The sequence below is a fragment of the Entelurus aequoreus genome, linkage group LG08, assembly GCF_033978785.1.
Source record: "Entelurus aequoreus isolate RoL-2023_Sb linkage group LG08, RoL_Eaeq_v1.1, whole genome shotgun sequence".
In the NCBI taxonomy this organism is placed as follows: Eukaryota; Metazoa; Chordata; class Actinopteri; order Syngnathiformes; family Syngnathidae; genus Entelurus; species Entelurus aequoreus.
In genome coordinates, this window is record NC_084738.1 from 7,227,564 (window position 1) to 7,249,363 (window position 21,800).

The 21,800-nt window shown below is 41.0% G+C and overlaps 1 protein-coding gene across 2 annotated transcripts; it reads right to left on the bottom strand.

Annotated features, from left to right (window-relative positions):
* Positions 1-758: 758 nt before the first annotated feature.
* LOC133654951 (uncharacterized) lies at positions 759-21,703 on the bottom strand. 2 transcript variants are annotated; one of them, XM_062054827.1, is made up of 5 exons: positions 21,579-21,703; positions 21,260-21,343; positions 21,030-21,101; positions 20,779-20,885; positions 759-1,060 (listed from the first exon to the last, which is right to left on the bottom strand). In XM_062054827.1, exons 1-5 carry the CDS (start codon positions 21,661-21,663, stop codon positions 959-961), a joined length of 450 nt encoding a protein of 149 aa, XP_061910811.1. In that variant the 5' UTR covers positions 21,664-21,703; the 3' UTR covers positions 759-958. The 2 variants fall into 2 exon arrangements, with proteins under 2 accessions (XP_061910811.1, XP_061910810.1); XM_062054826.1 differs by having other exon boundaries at positions 21,030-21,122.
* Positions 21,704-21,800: the final 97 nt, after the last annotated feature.

Sequence of the window (21,800 nt, forward strand, 5' to 3'; positions counted from 1 at the left end):
GTTCTTTTTCCCACAGTTACCGATGTTTTGTTTCCCGGTGCTGTGAGGCATTGTACTGAACCATTCTTAAAATAAACCATCATCTTTCATATATATACAACTGGAGTATTCATTGAAGATGAATGAAGAAGGAAGAAACCCAACAATTTCTCTTTACAACCTGTTCGAAAAGAGTAGGAAGAAGCAAAGCTTATTTAATCTTACCCCTTTTCCAAGTCATAGCAATTACTAACATAACTGTTCATTTCCTTTTCTGAGCTGGGAATTGAAACTAAATTTACACCAACGAATAAAGCAGTTCTCTTAGTAGTTAAGCCAGTCATGATTCACATATGAGATGAATAATATCTCATTTTCAACAAAGCTCAAAATGTTTATCAAAACTATTCTCAGTTGTACTTTGTAAACACTTGTAGTTTATACAGCCTTTTAAATTGGATCATATTAGTACATTGACATCTTTGCATAATCCGTTCCATAATTTAATTCCACATACTGATATACTAAATGTCTTTAGTACGTGCATACAAAAGTATTAGATTAGATTTTCCTCTGAGCTTATATTTCTCCGCTTTTTTTTTATTAGAAGAATTGTTTATTTAGAATTAATGTCTCCCTGCTTATTTTTAAAACAGGCATACATTCAACACACACATTTGAGCACTCACCTATAAATAGATGCCTCTTCTGCGTCAGTCTGCTCAACCAGTGCATTTTACAAAGCAGCACCTATAGCACAACTACCGGTCACGTGATGGAGAGAAATAACCAGCTGGCCTCGTCACCTGACCCACTGGAGAAAATAACCAAGGCTGAGGCAGAGCTGCCTCTTCCAGGGGAGGAGATGTTCTTACACAGGAATTGGAATGCCACCAACCTGGACATGAGGATTCTCCAACCCACACGGTCAAATATCAAAGTGTGTGTAAACCTGATATAAGTGTGTGATTTATGGATGCTAACGGGCTGCCAGAGTGTCATCACAGTTGGGATGTCGTCTTCCCCCTTGTGCTCCAAAAACACCCCTTGAGGCACAATGTTGCTGGAAAGTTTGGATTTTCTGTTGAGGGTAGAAGATAACAATGTTTTACTTCAACCCGTGAATAAAATGAACGAACAAAATGCGCTGCTATTTCAGTTTATTATGCACTGAGGTCTAACAGCTGTAATTTGACCTGTGAGAAACAGCTGCAGCCAAGCAACAACTAAAAGTATTTTTTTTTTCTTGCAATTGTCCTTCTGTGGTGAGGAGGGACGCATAAGTAAGTGTCTCAAGTAAAGTACAAGTTGGTCAGTGGCAGTGTTTAGGTTGGTGTTGTTACCAGTCTGAGGAAAAACGGTGTTACATATCGAGTAATCTAGTTAATTACTTTTATGTCCGTTATAGAAGGGTTTGATGTAACGTGGCACGCTAATTTTGAAGTGGTTGTTTGTCAACAGGACGGCGTCAGAAGCACAGCAAGTACAATGCAGGAAGTAATGTTTACTAATGCAAGCTAACAACCAGCATTACAGTAAGATGAACTTGATATAAAATAGGATAGGGCGACATCACACAGTAAATAACATGTACTGTAATTTTCGGACCATAGGACGCACCAGATTGTAAGGCGCACTATCGATGGGCAGGTCTATTCAGGTGTATTTTTATACAAAAGGCACACCGGATTTATAAGGCGTATTAAAGGAGTCATATTATGATTTTTTGTTACATTTAAAACACTTCCTTGTGGTCTACATCAGTGGTCCCCAACCACCGGTCCGTGGCCCGGTACCGGTCCGTGGACCGATTGGTACCGGGCCGCACAAGAAATTTAAAATAATAATAATAATAATAACTTTTTTTTTTTTTTTTTTAATTAAATCAACATAAAAACACAATATATACATTATATATCAATATAGATCAATATTCTTTGACACAAAAAAAAACATAACCTCCTTTTGGGAAAGTAACAAGTGATTATAACAACAGACACATTACTTTTTTCCTCAAGATCCATGGCACCATGAGCCTAACTTTTGGCTATCGTATTTTTAACAGGTAATTGTCATGTAGATATCAACATCATCAAAGTCATTTACATTTTTAATATGACTGTTTAACACTAGAAGTCCCAGCATTTTTCTGTCTACCTAGAAGACCCAGAGAGGGGTCATTTGGCCCGACGCTTTTCCCGAATACACTAATCACTCATTTTGTTATGGTAATGAGGCTGTTAGGGGCAGTTTGTCTAGGTAGACAGAAAAATTATACATGTGGGAAATGCCGAAAGGAGCAATGGCAGTGCCAGGATTGTGAGTGACTGCTCAAATGTATGTCAGTCACGTTTACATGGACATGGTTTTTCATTCTTTGTAAATATGCTTTTTTCTTTGTAAATTTTTTTTTTAAAACTATTTTTGGCACACAAAAATAACAATTGCTTCTGCAACAACCCTCCACACCAAAACTGGGAAAACAGTTGCTTTTTCATTCTTTGTAAATATGTTTTGTTTTGTATTTTTTTTAACAATAAATGTCAGAGTGTTGATCCCTTCATTCTGTTGATCCTTGCAAAAACACACACAACCTACCTCAGAACTAAAGCTTGAGCTGTAAGGTCCCCTCCCCCACACAGGCTCAAGTGGCCCCCTGCCGTGTGCCACTAACAGCCACATTTTCATAACAAAAGGAGTGTCCACAGGGGGGACTAGGGGTCAAATGACCCTCTTGTGTGTTTTCTAGGTAAAAGTGTCAATTGACCCTTCTCTGGGACTTCGCGTGTTAAACGATTTAAATATTTTATCGTGATTAATCGCACTATCCACGGTTAAATCATAATCGTGATTAATCGCAAATAGAAGGTTTTCTTTGTTATTTTAAATAAGTGTACCTTATTAAAATGTACACCCAAATTGGGGCTGGGCAATTTGTTTGATTAATGCAGAGGTTCTCAAACCTTTTTGACCAAGTACCAAGTTTTCAATATGTCTTCAACACTTTGCGTCTGGCTTCAGCTACTTATTGATGCTTGTTAACACCTGAGTGACACATTGTATTTTAACTGAGCGTTTAATGGACCATAAGAGTACTATCTCTGGTGCTTTCAATTGAAAATGTATGGCAGGGATATATAACTGAATTGTAAGGGACAAGCGGTAGAAAAAGGATGGATGGATGTTTTAGGGCCACATTACCAGAAAGCTAAAGACAGCGAGGGTGGACTTCTCCGTTTACGTCTTATTTTGTATATTCCGGAGAACCAGCGTCCTCAACAGTAGACATTTGATTTTAGTCTATTTATTTTGTCAGAGTTACAGGAGCGTTCTGCTGTGTATTTGGGCCCTATGTGAAAAACGTTAGTCACTCTGAGGTTTTTTTTAACTGAACTCGCAGGTCATAAGTTTAATAGCCCAAATGATGAAAAAGGAGAGGACCTAAAATAGAACCTTGAGGAATACCACTAATATAATAAAGAAGTTGAGCGGACTGCATCTGAAGTAATCAAACTACAGTAACACATTAGTTGTACGAATCACGTTACGAAAGACATTGTGTAGATGCCAGAAAGGAGAGGACTTAAAACGGTGACTTTTGGAACGCCACAATGAGGTAAACTTCAAGTTTGGACCCCAGTGTTCTATGTTTGCCAGCAAAGTTAAAATGACAATGCAAGAATCTGCCATTGTGTTTACTGTGGTCCAAATTGTTTGTCTCCCAAGTTTTGCACTCAGCCAAATCCAACCTGGTAATGATACCATACCGGCCCTTGGACCGCCGGTTGAATAGACCTGACTTATGAGTCCAATGGCCCACAGGTGCAAAACTAAGAGTTTTTTGTTATCCTCTCGGTGGCGCTCGAGGGCAGAAGCTGTTCAAGCAGGGTTTTTATCATTGTGTTTATGTTGATTTGCTGATTGTTGCACCTTCTTTCTCTCTCTCTCTCTCTCTCTCTCTCTCTCTCTCTCTCTCGCTCGCCCTCTCTCTCTCTTGCTGTAGATCTCTGGCACACACACGCACATACATGCATGCACACACACAAATACACACCCACGCACAGACATCTGAGTTGTGTAGATCATGATGTAATTACCTAGAAATAAAAGCTGACGTTTTGATCTCTTGTTTCATATTTATCTTTTAATATCAAACCCAAAGGTTCACGGCAAAGAGAAAGCAATCGGCCTCACTGTTCCAATAATTTTTGGTTTTAATGTCCGGTAAAACAAACACAGTCCAATTTGTAATTAATCTTGTTTGTAAACAAGACTGTGGAAGTGTAATAACCCCATGCAGAGTAACAAATGAGCAGCCGAGGGTCAAGACTGCCTTTGTCCCCCAAAAAACAATAAGACATCCTCACACACACCTGCCTTTTACTGTAATTATTTTGGTGCCTTGATCTCCACACATTCAGATATGTATGACAGCCACACAGATGCACAAAGACACCATTTTGACAGACAATTTCATATTTGCTAGTTTCAGTTTCGACTGTAAAGACTTGATTCCAAGGCTTTGAACCAACATGTTGACAAAAGACTGAAACTAATATACTGGTGGTAGATTGCAGTTTGTAGTGAGTAGCTCTTTCACATCACCATTATTACGTTCGAATGGTTCATATAATAAGCAAAGTCAATTTAGACAATAAGTCAATTTGCATATGCCTTGGAAATTATAATTATAGTTCCGATCCATGCTATAGGCTGGAGTTACAGGTCTTTTGAACAGTATTTTCATTTTTAAAAGCATTTTTAACATGACAGTTTGGACAATCGTTTTCCTTGCTGTTTTTTTCTTTTATTTTGTTACATCAATCAATCAATCATTTAAAGTTTATTTGAATAGCCCTTAATCACAAGTGTTTTAAAGGGCTGCACAAGCCACAATGAGATCCTCGGCTCAGATCCCACATCAGGCCAAGAAAAACTCAACCTGATGGGATACAATGAGAAACCTTAGAGGCCACCGCAGATGTGGGACCCAACACCCCCACCCCTCACTGGGCGACCGATGCAATGGATGTCGAGTGGATCTAGTTAACAATGTGAGAGTCCAGTCCATAGTGGGGCCAGCAGGAGATCATCTTGAGTGGAGAAAAGTCATTAGCGCAGAGACGTCCCCAACTGATGCACCGATGAGTGGTCCACCCCGGGTCCCGACTTTGAACAGCTAGCGCTTCATCTGTGGTCACATAATAACCTCTCCACGCAGGAGAGGGGGGCAGAGCAGAAAAGAGACGGCAGATCAACTGGTCTAAAATGGGGGGCCTATTTAAAGGCTAGCATACATCACCTTACTGTTTCCTGTTTTGGTTGTTATTTCAGGATACTACTTGATGCCACTGAACGCCAGATTGCTAATTCCTGAGACGACCTGAGGTTCTTTAGTTATGGCCTCAAAACAGTAACAAAATCAGCACGCATAAAAAACACTTTCCATTTACGTAGGCGCATGGAGTTCCTCCTTTTGTCACTTAGGGGCGGCAATTGAATACACGGCCCGGCAATGCCCCTCCTTTCTGACTGGTCAGTTTAAACGCCTGCTGTCTCCAGGTCATAGTCAATCTGAGGGAACTGTTATAGTCAAACTGTGTCCCTTCTAAAGAAGAGAAGTCTTTAAACAAAATAACCTTATATTATTCCTTAGGAAATAAAGTGTTTAGAATAAAATTTGTACTGCATAAGCGTTGCTTTAAGCATGGCCATAGGAAGCAGAGACAACAGACGGGTGCAGGTAAAAATGTACTAAATGACAAAAACAAAGGAAACAGTGCAGAAGAATGTTAGGGAAAGGTATTGTTGGAAGAATATCCATATTTAAGTGTTACTTCTTTCTAAAAACTCCTATAGTCATATTTACATCAGCTAATGTCTCGTGTGGTACAAAGTGCTTGGATTCGAGTGTCCTTGGTTAGAGTCAGAGCGCTGTCTTTGTTGAGACTGCCATTACATTCCTAAGATACGGAGCACAGCTAGACTGGGGAAACAGCAGGTGGGGGGGACAGGAGAAGGAGGAAGTAGACAGGAGTTCCGGGGTTTTGGTAGACCGATCTGGACCGGGCTAGGGAACGCTTGGGTGCTGGGTTGGTCTCAGGTTTGTCCTCTAAGCTTTGAGAATAAACTACAAAATACCAACTATTGCCTGGAGATTGAATATAAACATCAGCGTATTGCCATAAAAAGAATCTGGGAGAGACTAGCAATTTGAATTCCCCATTGGAGGAATGCTGGTCAACGCAACAATTTGGGGGCTTCGTCCGAGATGGCACGCTGTTGATTGATGACTCTTGCAATCTTCTGGACAGACTCAATTGGCCAATTCAAGGTAAGCAGAACCTTTCCTTTTAGATAAAATCTGCGTTAGGAGTCTGTCCTGAAGTCTGTAAGTCAAACACTGTTTTTTAATCCCAGGCACAGATTGGTGATTTTGATAGATAAATTGTAAATAAGTGGTCAACTCAGGCCATTGTGTCTCGATTACCGTGACGGGCAGTTTCATTGACGAGTGAACTAATAGTTGGGTGTAGCTTACCCTGGGAATTTGGTCGTCCCTTAATGAGTACGGGTTGCAAGATCCCAGTGACGATAATAGGGCACTGAAATGTACGGAAAAGGCTGGAGGCCATTTGTAAAAGGTACAATAAAGAGTCCCGGGTTGGAAGATCCCAGTGCGATAAGGGCACTAGAATTAAGAAAATATAGACACATGGCCTTGGAGTGTGAAAAACAGAAATGTGATGGCAGCGGGGGAGGAATGTGATTAATCATCACTGTGTAATGATCAATTGAATGGACGGTTGTCGACAATGGAACTAGCAGGTAGAGAAAAAAAAAGAAAAAAAGGAGAACGTTCCTTGAAAGGGTTAAGAGGGAGTTTACAATACTCGAAAAGTCGTGAACTCAAACGTCTGGTAAAATAAAATAAAAAATAAATAAAAAAAAGTAACTGGAAGTTTTATGGTAAAGTGAAACGCTGAGTGTGAGTGTGTGTGAGTGGGAGTACTTACGCGTGCTTGTGTGTGTGTGTGCTGCTGAGTGTGTGTGTGTGCGTGTGTGTGTGTGCGTGTGTGTGTGTGTGTGTGTGTGTGTGTGTGTGTGTGTGCGATGGTGAAAATGGAACACTCAGGGAGAGAATTTAAGAGTTTGGTGTATGATAAAAGTAAACGGGGATTACGTGGAAAAACGAAATGCAGCAAAAGAAACGATGATTATTGACAGAATGAACTGATTGGTTTTTTGTCTGCCGCGCAGGCGCAAGACAATTCAAACGACCCGCCCAGACTTTGACTAAGTCACCGCCCCCTACTCCAGTGACAAGAGAAGGAGGTATTAACACGCCCCCTCTGAGATTAATCCTGCCTCCGAAAACTAACCCCTTGTACACGTCTGACCATTTTCTCCGGCAGACATTTTTGACACATGACATTAACACTTTGGACATACTACAATATAAGTTTCTTGCCGATGCATACATGCAAGCCATTGTTGACCTTGCTTTCCCACCTGTACCTCCGGGAGGGAACCTTTGGCCAAACACTTTGGACAAAGTTAACCCTGATATACAAGGTGCCAAAAACAATATATGGCAGGACATTTTATTTATCCCAAGCAAAATAGGGCTAATGACAGAGCAACAAGGAAACGACTACTTAAATTACAGATCGCTGAAGATAAAAGGTTAAAAGAACCAAAAGGTCAAAGATCAGCTAGGGTATATTCAGCAGCTTTTGAGTTCCAACAGGTGGAGGAAAGAATCCTCGGGTGGTGGACAACACGATGCTTCAAAGCCGGTCTGGGGTAGACACTGTTTCGGCTGTGACCAGCCTGGTCACTGGAGTCGTGACTGTCCGAACATTTCCGAACAGGAAAGGTTCCGTCGTGCCAACAAGCGAACACGAAGGCGTGTAAGAGGACGCCCACATCAGGAGCCGCAGCAGGAAGTACCGACAGGACCCCTGCTGGACATGAGTGTCAACGGACAATTTTATCAGCCACCCATCAGATTCTGAATGCAGAGGTACCAAAAAAAACTGTGTGCTTCCTCTTTAAAGGTCGAAGGCTTCGCTGGGGTCACAAGAAGGTTACCTGTCACCAAACCACTTCCGGTTCAGATTGCTGGACCTCCTTTACAGACTGTACCCTGACATTCAAATCGCAAAGAAGGAACATTCCTGGTGTTACCTGACGGCTGAACCACCCAGCTGCGACACCACTACCAAGACTACTCCATGAGCTCATACCACAGCCTGAAACAACAGGAATGGCTGACATCCAACTGCTCTAACGGTGAAAACCCTGACTGGCTGAGATGCTTCCGTGTGTTCTGCCACCCGAGTCGCCATATGTTATGATTATTTATATATGTTGGAACTCAAGGTGTGGCTGCTCATGTTGACCTATCTTTGCAACAGCTAGCATGGTATAAGATGGACACAATAGTGTCCCACATTGTTCCCTTGCTCTCTGTCTCGCCTACAAAACCAAAGAACTTAGGTCCAATGATAAGACACGGCGTAGCTGCCAAACATTACACCGACACCCAAATACCACATTTTCAAAAGATTAGGTTTAGCCCATAGTGATGTTAAACACATTACTATGGGCTGCACTTTAGACACCTGTAGGCTACGAGGAGCTAGCAGCTACACAACAGCTGAGCTAAAACGACACATTACACATTTAAGCATATCAAATAATTATAGTTGCTCATTACATACACATAGTCGTCAAGACAGAAGTCTGATAGAAAGTATTCAGTAACAAACGTGTCTGCATCATTCAACTTTCTACAACATGAGCTTGACTTAATGAATTATTGGGGCCACCAGGTGTGGTAAAAATTCAAAATACTATTGCTAAAGCATCCGCCATAAGGGTAGTATTTTTCTACTATTGGTGACAATATAAATATTAGCATATTTTGTTACTTTCACCATATTGAATAAATTACATAAAAGATAGGGTTTAGTAGTTATTTGTGATATCGCTAAGGGGTCCCCTACCCTAACACCACCCCCCAGTGGACCATAGAGGCTAAAGAGACTTTCATTGACCTCAAACATGACCTGTCCTCCGCTACTTGACTATTAGCTGACCTTTTTCTTAGATGTTTCTGAAAGTGATAGTATGACTAACACAGTCCTTTTTTTCAGAAACAGAAGGGGGTGAGTGAGGGTGGATACAGACTCCTTGGAACAAAATCGACAATCATTCGACTCTGACACATTCCATAGTTTTAACATTTTTCCCGTGGGTAAGAAGTTATAACTAATTTTAATTTGAAAATATTGATTTTACACATCGATAGTACTTTAGTATATCAAATTTAGAATATGGAGGAGGTGAGGGTGAACCATGTATAGTCTTTGATTTCACTGATATGATCAATACGGTACAAGGGAAAAGGTACGTACTGACTTGTGTTGACAATCACAGTGGTTGGCCGGAAGCAACAACAACCTCAAAAGAGGATGCAATATCAGTAATTAAATGACTTGTGAATGACCTAGTACCCCGACATGGTTTCCCCAAAAAAAGATTAGGTCAGACAACGGCAACCATTAAAAAAAAAAAATACTCACTTAACCTTGGTCGAAAAGGCTTTCGGACTAGAACACAGGTTTGGGGTACCATCCTGAGTCCCAACGTAAGGTTGAAAGGATGGACCAGAACATCAAAAACTAATTGGCTAAAATCTGTGCACAGACCAAATTGAATTGAATTGACATGTTGCAATTAGTGTTAATGATCATTCGAAGGTCCGTGAATAAAACTGTTTTACCGCCCTTTGAGTTTTTCACCCTATGAGCTGCATACAGGTCAGCCATTCACAGGACCAGCAGCCCCCCATGGAAGGAGGACTCAGCGTAAAACCAAAATGGTATTTTACACAAAAAATTGCAGAATTTGTGTGCCAGTTCTTCTATACAGATTCCCTTCCGCCCGCTGAGAGGGTCAAGATCAAGGTCATCAAACGCAAGTGGACGGAGCTCAGGTGGACTGGTCCCTTTAAGGTCGTGGAACGGACGTCCCACGCCCTTCGACTGGCTGGTGGAGGGGACACCTGGTACCACCTCTCCCTCTGCACTACAGCTGAAGAACCTGACAGATCACCAGGGGATGTCATTGCTGACATCGCCATATCATCTGCCCCTCAGCCCAGGAGACGAGAGAGATTTTCTACCTACATTACTCTTTTCAACTTCTATATTGTATATCCTTGTGTGAGACCAATCCAGTATGCTAAATGTTTCTTAGTTTTTCTTGCTTGTTTGCAGCATAACTATCTGTGTCGTTACATTAAGTGAAAAGTTTGATGTTAATCCCCGTTTTGTTACCTAAATTACTCTGATATTGATAGACGAAAGGCAGGATGTTACACCCGACTAGTGTTCCCTGACGGACTGGTGCTTGGGCGTGTTCTACTGTCTTTGTGTCTCAGTTCATCCTTCCTGACGACAGTGACTGACAAGTGTCTAAGAACATACAAAGGACTTTAAATAGACTGGGTCAAAGGGGATAGCAAGACTTATTTTTTGACCTGTGCAGTGTGATTAATTACGGGGGACACAATAACTATTACCGTGGTAATAACCTCTATATTTGTTACGACTCAACCCTGAACCATTGGTGTCGGATGCAGACAACATACTCTGGTAAGTTGTGCCCATCGTCCCTTTTATGTTGTTTTGGGGCTTGACCTGACTGATACAGACGCTAAAGGAATTATTAAAATTAATGTCCTTGAGAGGGCGTTAACTACCTCTACACCCTCTGTAGCACCTAAAGTACCACCCCACCTCGGTGGTGTTTCAAAGGCTCACATCCGTGCGTGCTAATGACATCACCACCGAAGGCCTGGTAACTTTGACCTTTGACCTTAGGAGCGGGTGCAGACAACCTGTGGCTCAGGTGGATGCCAAAACCTGGGTGACTGTGTTGCTTCTTCCGCTGGACGTCCCTTTTCCCACACTTACCCCGCCCCTTTTAAGTTGACTGACATGTGTACCCTTCTGTTGACAATACCACCCGACTTCTTCCCTTTGTGGCCCAAAAGCTGAATTACACGCGTTTTCAAATTACAGGACCCTCTCCGTCCCCCAACAAATTGGGTGACATCAACCGTTACTGGTGCACCACACTGATAGATGGCTCTAGGATAAGCCCTTGGGCACGAGCTGACTTATTCTGGTGTTGTGGGAAGCACAGATTGTACATTAGAATCCCGACGTCAGCCGTTGGGCTTTGTGCTATGGTTAGACTGGTGACCCCACTCACCAAATTAACACCCCTTGGAACTCCTGTTTCAGCGGCCTCTCTAACTCCCCGCCGCCGTTGAGACTAACCAACCTGACTCGTGACGCCGTTGAGGGACTTGCTGAACAACTTGCCCCGACCTCCCTCAGGGCCGTTCAGATCCGCATAGCCCTTGACCGCATCCTAGCCAAGGAAGAAGGAGTGTGTGCAATGTTTGGTGACCAATGCTGTACCTTCATTCCTATCAACACTACCCCCGATGGCTCAGTTCAGAGGGCCTTAAAGGGCCTCCAGGCCCTGTCTAGGGAACTACTGAAGTTTCAGGGGGCTCTGACCCCTTCAAAGATTGGCTTCAAAGCACATTAGGCAGGTGGACTGACCTAATTAAGTCTGTCTTGGTCTCCATTCGGAGCTTTTTTGGCCATCATAGCCTCATGCGGTTGCTTTATCGCCCCTTGGGCTAAGTGTCACTAAAGGGGGTCTAGCAAAGTGGTAACTTTAAGACTTTCGAGAATTGTTGGTTTACTTCCCTGACAATGACGACATTGACGTGGACTCCCTCCATCTATCTCCCATGTGAATAAGCTGTTGTTTTATTGCTAGCTTGCTTAAAGAAAAAAAACAGCACCTACTTTAATGTGGGGCGTGCTTTATAAGTTTTATACAAGTAATAAAGATCTTATTAGAAGATCTTAAAGGGGGACTTGTTGGAAGAATATCCATATTTAAGTGTTACTTCTTTCTAAAAACTCCTATAGTCATATTTACATCAGCTAATGTCTCGTGTGGTACAAAGTGCTTGGATTCGAGTGTCCTTGGTTAGAGTCAGAGCGATGTCTTTGTTGAGACTGCCATTACATTCCTAAGATACGGAGCACAGCTAGACTGGGGAAACAGCAGGGGGTGGGGGGACAGGAGAAGGAGGAAGTAGACAGGAGTTCCGGGGTTTTGGTAGACCGATCTGGACCGGGCTAGGGAACGCTTGGGTGCTGGGTTGGTCTCAGGTTTGTCCTCTAAGCTTTGAGAATAAACTACAAAATACCAACTATTGCCTGGAGATTGAATATAAACATCAGCGTATTGCCATAAAAAGAATCTGGGAGAGACTAGCAATTTGAATTCCCCATTGGAGGAATGCTGGTCAACGCAACAGTATGCATGGATTGGGTACAAAACAAAGCAAATGATCCACAATGATCTACTGAAAAAGGACAATGTTGGCATATAAAGCATCCTGAATGTCTTGATTGCCAATCAGGGACGGGTGAAGGAACCAGCGCTCAGATAGGAGAAAATAAGAAACACAAAATGAGGAAAACAGGAAATGGAAACAAAACTAAAAGCACTGGTCAGGAAATAACACAAAATGCCAGAAACCAATAATCATTGTCATAAGAGATTATGACAAAAATAATACACACATTTGATCACATTGTGAGGGTATCACGCCTGGTACAATGGTACCTGTCATTGATAAATGAGCGAATAGATTAAGTCTATAGGATGCAACATTGCAACTACCTGGGGAGCAAGAAAAACCCGTTGTCAGTCGAAATAGGCTGTCTTTCATGACATCAACTAGTTAAAGGCCTACTGAAATGAATTTTTTTCATTTAAACGGGGACAGCAGATCCATTCTATGTGTCATACTTGATCATTTCGCGGAATTGCCATATTTTTGCTGAAAGGATTTAGTAGAGAACAACGACGATAAAGTTTGCAACTTTTGGTCGCTGATAAAAAAAAGCCTTGCCCCTACCGGAAGTAGCGTGACTTCACAAGCTGGAGTGCTGCTCACATTTCCCTATTGTTTACACCAGCAGCGAGAGAGATTTGGACCGAGAAAGCGACGATTACCCCATTAATTTGAGCGAGGATGAAAGATTCGTGGATGAGGAAAGTGAGAGTGAAAGACTATAGTGCAGTGCAGGACGTATCTTTTTTCGCTCTGACCGTAACTTAGGTACAAGGGTTCATTGGATTCCACACTTTCTCCTTTTTCTATTGTGGATCATGTATTTGTATTTTAAACCACCTCGGATACTATATCCTTTTGAAAATGAGAATCGAGAATGCGAAATGGACATTCACAGTGACTTTTATCTCCACGACAATACATCGGCGAAACACTTTAGCTACGGAGCTAACGTGATAGCATCGGGCTCAAATGCAGATATAAACAAAAGAAATAAACCCCTGACTGGAAGGATAGACAGAAAATCAACAATACTATTAAACCCTGGACATGTAAATACACGGTTAATGCTTTCCAGCTTGGCGAAGATTAACAATGCTGTTGCTAACGACACCATTGAAGCTAACTTAGCAACGGGACCTCACAAAGCTATGATAAAAACATTAGCGCTCCACCTACGCCAGCCAGCCCTCATCTGCTCATCAACACCCGTGCTCACCTGCGTTCCAGCGATCGATGGAAGGATAAAGGACTTCACCCGATCATCCGTGGAATAGAGCACTATACTTCTCTTGTTTGGATGTTTTATTTGTCTTACTTGTTTGTGATTCATATTGAAGTGTGGGGGCCAGCTCTTATCTGGCATCTGACCGCTGATTGGTCTGTTGCCAATCATTGTCACATTGGCAAGAAAGGAGCCAATTAATGAACTTGTGGGTAGTCTAAAGGGACAAGCTTCAGTCCCAGGGCTGTTTTCCGCCTGGCATTAGTGTTTGACTTGTCTCAATTCAATAGTTAACATTATTTTTGGACATGCGTTGTAGTGTAAAACGTATACTAAACGACAAGGGGGCCTAATTTACTAAAGGTTTGCGTGTACTAAAACACGTGCAAACCTGAAAGCACACGCAAAGTTGATCTATTAAACGTGTGCAACGTGGATTGCGTTTGTCAAGTGAGCATAATAAGTTTGCAATCCATTTTGCATCTCTGTCTTCATTAATATGCAAAATATATGCTGATCATGAAAACGGCCACAATGAGAGGAGAAGATACAAATATAATCATTTAGCATGCGCAATGGGATTCATCAACCATTTAGCCAGCACTTTTTTGCGTTTTATTTAGCTTGTGTCAGAGGGATGTGCAAACTGACAGTTCCACACACGGCTGCAGGATCAGTGATCGACAGCCAATGAACAGAGAATCCTCCGTCCTACGTGTGTGTGTTTTTGAATGGTCAAAAATAAAAATCGACATATCGTCTATTCAGCAACATCATTTCATAATATTATAGCTGCTAACGGACTTAGGGTGCTGACTAAACAAATTTAATTGAAAAAATCTTCTTGAAGTATGCATCTTTTGCGTCTTGAGCGGTTAAAAAAAAAGTGGTGTCAATGTAGATGCACTGTACGACTGCTTCTAAAATGCCCATAAAAAGTGGTACTTGTCTCCGCATGTTTGAAAACATAGCAAAACGCCACAGGTGTTAACATGATGATAACATGAATGTGCAGGAAATTAGTGTCTCGGAGGTGATGCCCTGTATAGGACACGCAAAATCCTCATTTAAATAAGGCGGTCTGCACCGCTTTACAATTACACGCACAGTCTTAGTAGATCACACGCAACACACCCACTGATAGTACACACTATTTTATAGATTGCACAAACTGTTTATTGTTTTATTTATATATTAGTAAATCAGGCCCAAAATGCACTAATATTGGCTTATTTTGTCTAAAGAATCTCATCTCTATATTGGATTTATAGTTGGATGGTGACAGTAGACGTTTAAACTGACCAATCAGAAAGGAGGGGAGTTGCCGGGCCACCTATTCAATGCCTGCCCCAAAGTGCCAAAAGGGTGGAATGCCACACGTGTCGAAACAGTTAAACCCAGCGTGAGCGCAATCAGAGTAGTTTTCATGCGCATGGATTTTGGCACTGTTTTGACTCCATAATCATTAAGCTACGCTAATTGATGTCACTCCCTAGGCACTAGATTCTCCGATATGTTTGCTCCCTGCTATTTTTACGCTGTGCTATATTTTGTTAGCTCTTCCTCTTTACACCTTTTTTTTTTGTAAACTGTTATTCATTATTAAAGACTTGGTTGACCCAACATGCAGCTATGTCCTTGCATCCTTGGGAACTGTGAACCAAATCATGAACAGACAGGAATGCTGTAGCTTTTCCGTGACGCACATGTGTAGGGCCAACATTTTTTGCTGCTAGGGGATACCTTTAAAGACTTCTCTTTTTAAGTAAAGCGTTTATAATTTGGCCAGAAATGGTACTGCAATCATGGTCAAAATTCTGTAGTCCCCTCCCCATCTCCCTGATTGAGGTTGGCAGATACGCAGCCGAATCCAACTCGATCGACTAGGCTACTCCAAGGAACTTCAAACTTCCATTGCCTCTTACTGGGGGTTGAGGTGCTGGGACCAAAATAGCGCAATAGACAAGCATCTTGTCAATAACAAATCTCTAACCAACACATTTTACACAGAAATGAGGCTATTTTCAGGAAGAAGTACGTCATGCCTGCGTAAAATATCACAAAAAATGGCAATCATATGGTTATTGTCAGTACTATCAGAAAACAAAAGACAAAAATTAACTACAACCAACGCTAGCAATTGTTACACTGGTGAAAATAAGTAGAATATGCGTAGCAGCCTAATGTACGCCCAAAACTAAAGAGGAGACATTTAACCAAGGTATGCCTATAAACTACTGTTTCAAACTTTTCAGATTGCGATATAACTTGGTACATGTAGTCCACAATATGCAAACATGAATGAAGAATTATTTTATCATGTGATTTGGCTGTTTCCATACATTTCACATTGCCACGACAGCTGTGCTAATGTTGGAACACATTTCCTCAGCGTATCAGCATATTGAGAACCAAATAGGCGCTGACACTACTCATATCTACATAGGTTTTATTTGTTGAAAAAATATTTTGCCCTGTCAGTTGGATGACACATCGACGTATAGGCTAACGGGCATATATTTCTCCCGTTGGCCTGTATGTCGATGTGTCATTGTCCGGGCTAACATGCTAAGCACGAACATACTAGCTTTGTTAGACTAGATCATAGACTGTATTGGACAATATAGTTTACATACTTAAATGCCCATTTTCATTTATTACAAGCAATAAGAATACATAAATGCCTTACTTACCTATCAAGGAGAAAATTAGCAAGTTTGGCATCAGATGAAAAAATATTCTCCGCCTTCAATCGTCTCCATCTATCAAAGGCATCCCAGATACAAATCCTTGTTTTGTTCCTGGCTTTGTCATGAATGAGTTGAGAATCGTAACAACGCCTTTTAGATTTACTAAGGTCTGACATGTTTAATAACTTTACCAGTGGCAGTAGCCAGACGAAGATGGTGGTGCATAACTGGCAACCTGGATGTGACACACTGACAGACTTTCTAATTGGTCAAACGGTAGAGGGCAAGACATCGAAATGAAAACAATAACACGATTTCGAGGCTGTAAATTTCATTTTGAAATGAGCATATCCCGGCTGAACTTCTGTTATCAGTTACAGAGGTATTTGAAAAGAACATGATTTATTAATTCCATTTAATGATGACTTGACTTGAAATTATTACATATGGCTCTTTTAATGCACCCTTTAACTATCATGTCAGTAGACTTGTTATGGAAGCGCTAAAAACTACGGCTACAAAAAAGATGACAGGGAGAAGACGTTGAAGTGGAGCCATGTAAATAAGACTGTCCACTAAAACGGTGTATACTGAAGAGACGGTCAGAAAGCGGCTTGAAGATGATCTGTAAACCATAATCTATGCAACATTTTGACCAAAGAACCACCATTACATGTTATGTAGACCACAAAGAAGTGTTTTAAAGAATAAAATGACCCCTTTAATGCGCCTTATAATCCGGTGCACCTATTTTATGAAAATAGACCTGAGTAGACCCGCTCATCGGCAGTGCCATAGGCGCCGATCCCGTTGGTGCTTTGGGACAATGCCGAGCACCCACGTGGGATTGATGGCAACTTTCAATCTTTAAAACAAATTTTTTTAAATCAATCTTGTTGTAGTTAATTTTGTGGCGGGTTTGGTCCGTTTTACAAAATAATAAAGCCACAAATCATATGGGATTTGCTGAACGTCTATTTTTTTTTTTAATACACCCACACCGAGCACCCACTGGCAGAAATGGCTATGCCTATGGGCAGTGCGCCTTACAATCCGGTGCGCCATATGGTCCAAAAAATACGCTATATTATACAGTAGAGTACTTGCAAATTAGACAAAGAAGTGGACAGAACAGCTAAGTGTAAAATGTTATATAAAAACATTGACTTTTTTTAAACAATCAACATTACTTAACAGAACACAAAATTACCAAAATTGTGTATCGTTGAGTACTTGTATTGATTCCCAGATAACATGAGTTGGTACCGTATCGATTCAAATGTGAAAGGTGCACATCCCTTAAAATAACCGAATTAAGCAGTTCCAATGTTTACCATTCTTAACAACCTCTAGTTCCACTGTGATCTGACCTTGGCTGGTAAATAAATTTACTTGATTTGAACCATCTTCAGCTTGTGTGTGAGAGTTACATCTTCTCCTGACCTGTTCAGCAAGCTGCCCTTGGGTTTCCACATTATAATGTTTTTCTTCTCTTCCTGCACTTCTATTTTTGCTAAAAGTCCTCAGAGTAATCACATCAGACATAAACATGCAGACATTCTCCCCTGCATGTGCACACAGTCACTCACTTTGCAAAAACGAACACCACACACACACGCGCACACACACACACACACACACGCACACACACACACACATGCACACTGTCCTCCGGGCAGATGTGCACGCTTGAATGACCCTCCTGTCTCTGGGTGGGCGCTAAAAAAAGAATCACTCCTCCCACAGCATTGATTGAATTGCATAATGAGCGTGATGTCAGCATTGTTCTTCCCACGGTAACAAGTGACGCCTGACGATGTGGATTTAAGGGGTAGGGAAAGCGGGGGGGATAAGGGAGAGGGGAAAAAAGCTGAGAGTGGCAACAATGAAAGGCAAAGTCAAAGATGTATTCGGTGATCACACATCATCCTAAATCCCACACTGACCCTGCAATACACAGAAGCATCCTGCTGGCAGCATGATGTGGCACATTTGGTTTACTCAGAGCAACCCGCTGTTGGCCGTTGACACTTCTTCTCAGCAATGCTTTCATGACTCAGAATTGTTGCATCACCACTGAATTGTTTATTTGTCCTTCTGAGCTTTTTAAAGCCGACAACTATAACTGACAATATATTATTGTTCTTTGCCCCAACAATATCATCACCATCACAAAGTGGTATTATTGAGCTAATCCTACGCGTACTTGTTTATGTTTATTAGTGTCTTAATGTAGGTTTCAATTAAGGAAGTGTTCTGTTCATCAGCACAGATTTCACCAAAGCATTTGAATAATTTTGGAATGGTGCTTGAATATACAAACAAACACATTTTTCCCCAAAACACTCTTTTTGTTTAATGGAATGTTGTGCCTTGCAAGTTAAACAGATTATTGATTAAACTTCTTTAATAATATAAATACAGTCATCCCAGGCTACATCAATTAGGCATTTTAGGCAGAAAAATGTCTAAATAAACTAAAAGTATCAATACTACATTAGTATTGGCCACTAGATGGGAGCAAACACATCAAGATGGGCTGTTCAGAATCATGGCCACTGATTGGCTCAGCCTCAGAAAACATTATAGTATTATATATAAAAGAGGTATAATACTATTCTATATCAAATCTGCCACTTGTTTTTCAACTGAAAATATCAAACATTCCCTTGACAAAGGACAGGTGGTCGGTGCAGTATTTCGAGACTTAAAAAAAGCATTTGATACAGTCAATCATGACATTTTAATTTCAAAATTAACTATATTAAACTTATCCAAACATTCATTGTTCTGGTTTGAGTCATATTTAAAGGGCCGTAAATAATGTGTCATCATTAACATTGTGAGATCTTCCTTCCGCAAAATTTAAACAGGGATACCTCCGGGTAGTGTCTTGGGACCGATACTATTCAGTCTATACATCAATGACCTACCAGATGTATGCATAGATATAGAACTACAGATGTATGCGGATGACACAGTCGTATATACATCAGGTAAGACCTGTACTCTAGTTGCTGAGAAGTTAAATGCTAAATTAGACAAAATAGTGTCTTGGCTGGCATCATCCTGTTTAACCCTAAACACTAAAAAGACAAACTCTGTCTGCTTCTCCATAAAAAAGCTACCTCAAACAAACCTGAATATAAAAATCAATGAGGAGCTTATTGAACAAGTAACTGAAGTAAAATATTTGGGCATAATCATAGACTACCAGCTGAATTTTAAAAGTCACATTAAGAAAATGTGTCAAACCCTGAAGGCTAACCTAGGCTGTTTTAAGATTTTAAGAAACTGCTTAACTCTCAGCTGTGCTTTTACTTTTATGAATTCAATGATTCTTTCACACATCTCTTATGGCTTAACTACATGGTCCCAGGCACACCAGTCATCAATCAAGACCATTGAGTGTCTCTATAACCGCGCTTTGAAAGTCCTAGACAAGAAGAGTATACGATATCATCATTGCCAAATTCTAACCAAATAAAATATTTTAAGTTTTACCAATTTAATATTGTTACACACAGTCAAACTGTTTTTTAAAATGCTTAAATAACTCTGCTCCCCAATTGCTCTGCAAGGCAATTACAAGACTGCGAAGTGGTACCACATCTACCACCCGAGCAACGTCAAAAGGCAACTGTTGCGTCCAGTGCCGGCCCAAGCCTCCATGGGGCCCTAAGCAAAATTTGATTTTGGGGCCCTCTATTTCTGCCAATAATATTGATTGTTGATCATTCACACACCCACTATAAACTCATTGCGGCTCTGGCAGTGTTGTTTACATTATCCTATTGTCAGCCTGGTATGTCTTTACAAATGGCATGTCATTTATAAAGATATGAGGGTGGCCCAGTTAAGAACATAAATAATACCAATGAATGAACGAATGATGTCCAGAGTGCCACATATGGTTCCTAATCTTAAAATGTAGAAAACATTCAGCTACAAGAGTGACCTGGGGTTGAACAGTCCAAGTGATAAAGCTTTGTATTTACAGTAAAAGTGTCATCTTGTCTCATCAGTCTTGTACATATTAGTCTTTAATTACTAGTTTATATTTTTAGTTAATTGTTCATATTTAATGTTTACTTTGTACAAAGAGAGCGCAGTCTACTGAAGTTAAATTCCATGTGTGTTAAACATAACTGGACAATAAAGCTGATTCTGATTTACTTTATTATTGCACCTATGTTGACCCAATCCCGCTGTCCCTCGGCTGCCAGTTTTAAGGACTTTTTGGAAAATAATTTGCAGCAAAAGCAATAGACTGCATCTTTACTTCTTGAATAAGTCAGCCAGCTACGCTTGACTTTTTCCCCATTGACTAGCTGTCTGTAGGTATAATGATAATGAAAACTTCAGCCATTATGCCGTTTGGGGAATGAAAAGTTCTCCTTAATAGACAGTGGTCCTCTGATCACCTGCTCAGTCCTGTCTGAATCTGAGAGGAAAGAAGGCCACTCAGCTGAGTCAACTGGCGGAGCTGATGATGGTCCATGGTGTGAAGGGGACGTTGTGGTGGAAGATGCTGAGGAAGTGACCAAAGAAAGACAATGACTAAAAAAGAAGGACATATAAGGTCATTAAATTGCACTGTTGGACATAATTATTAATCTCAGAATGTTCTGCAGTACAATGAGCATTTATAAAGGGTGTTTTGCAGTTAACTTACTAGATAAATCAGCTGTGGTTTCAGACATGGAGGGGACAGTGGGCACAGATGATGGAGGTGTGTGAGAGAGCACTGTAGAGGATGGAGATGGACCTAAGGTTAAATACATACATACATACATATAGGCACACATATTAATGAGATACTTTGACTATATTAATTTCCCTTCAGGTGTAATGTTTATACTAAGAAATTAAATGTATACTGTATGGTGACAGTCTTTTCCTCACCTGATTCATCACTCACAGTTGAGCCTGAGGATGTGGACTGGCTCTGGGCTGATTCTGTGCCTCCAAAGTATTTTAACAATGCTCCTGGGGAAGTTTCACATAACTTATGAGTTGATGTAAAAAATAATGTTTATTTTACTCACATAAATTACCGTGCTCTGCTGCAAACAATTTGTGCAAACAACATATCTCACTAGTAACCTGATGCTAAAAACATATTGCTAGCACCGCGCTAGCTAGCTAACGTCACCTAGCTAAAGCTAATTACAGCTACAAATCTCTTTGATAAACTTTTTATTACCAAGTCATGCAAACATACCTTTATCATGGCATTTTTTCTCCTCTTCCACTTTCTTCTTCTTCCTTTTTTCTGCACCTGAAGGATATGTCCTTTTTTGTGACATTGTTTTGCCTCTATCTGCGCTTTAGATGCCCGGCCCCAGTGCGCATGTCTGGCATTGCACGGCAGGCGGCAAACGTCACAGGTGCAGCAGAGGCAGCTTAAAGAGAGGCAGGAAGAATCACTAGGCCTAGATCAGCA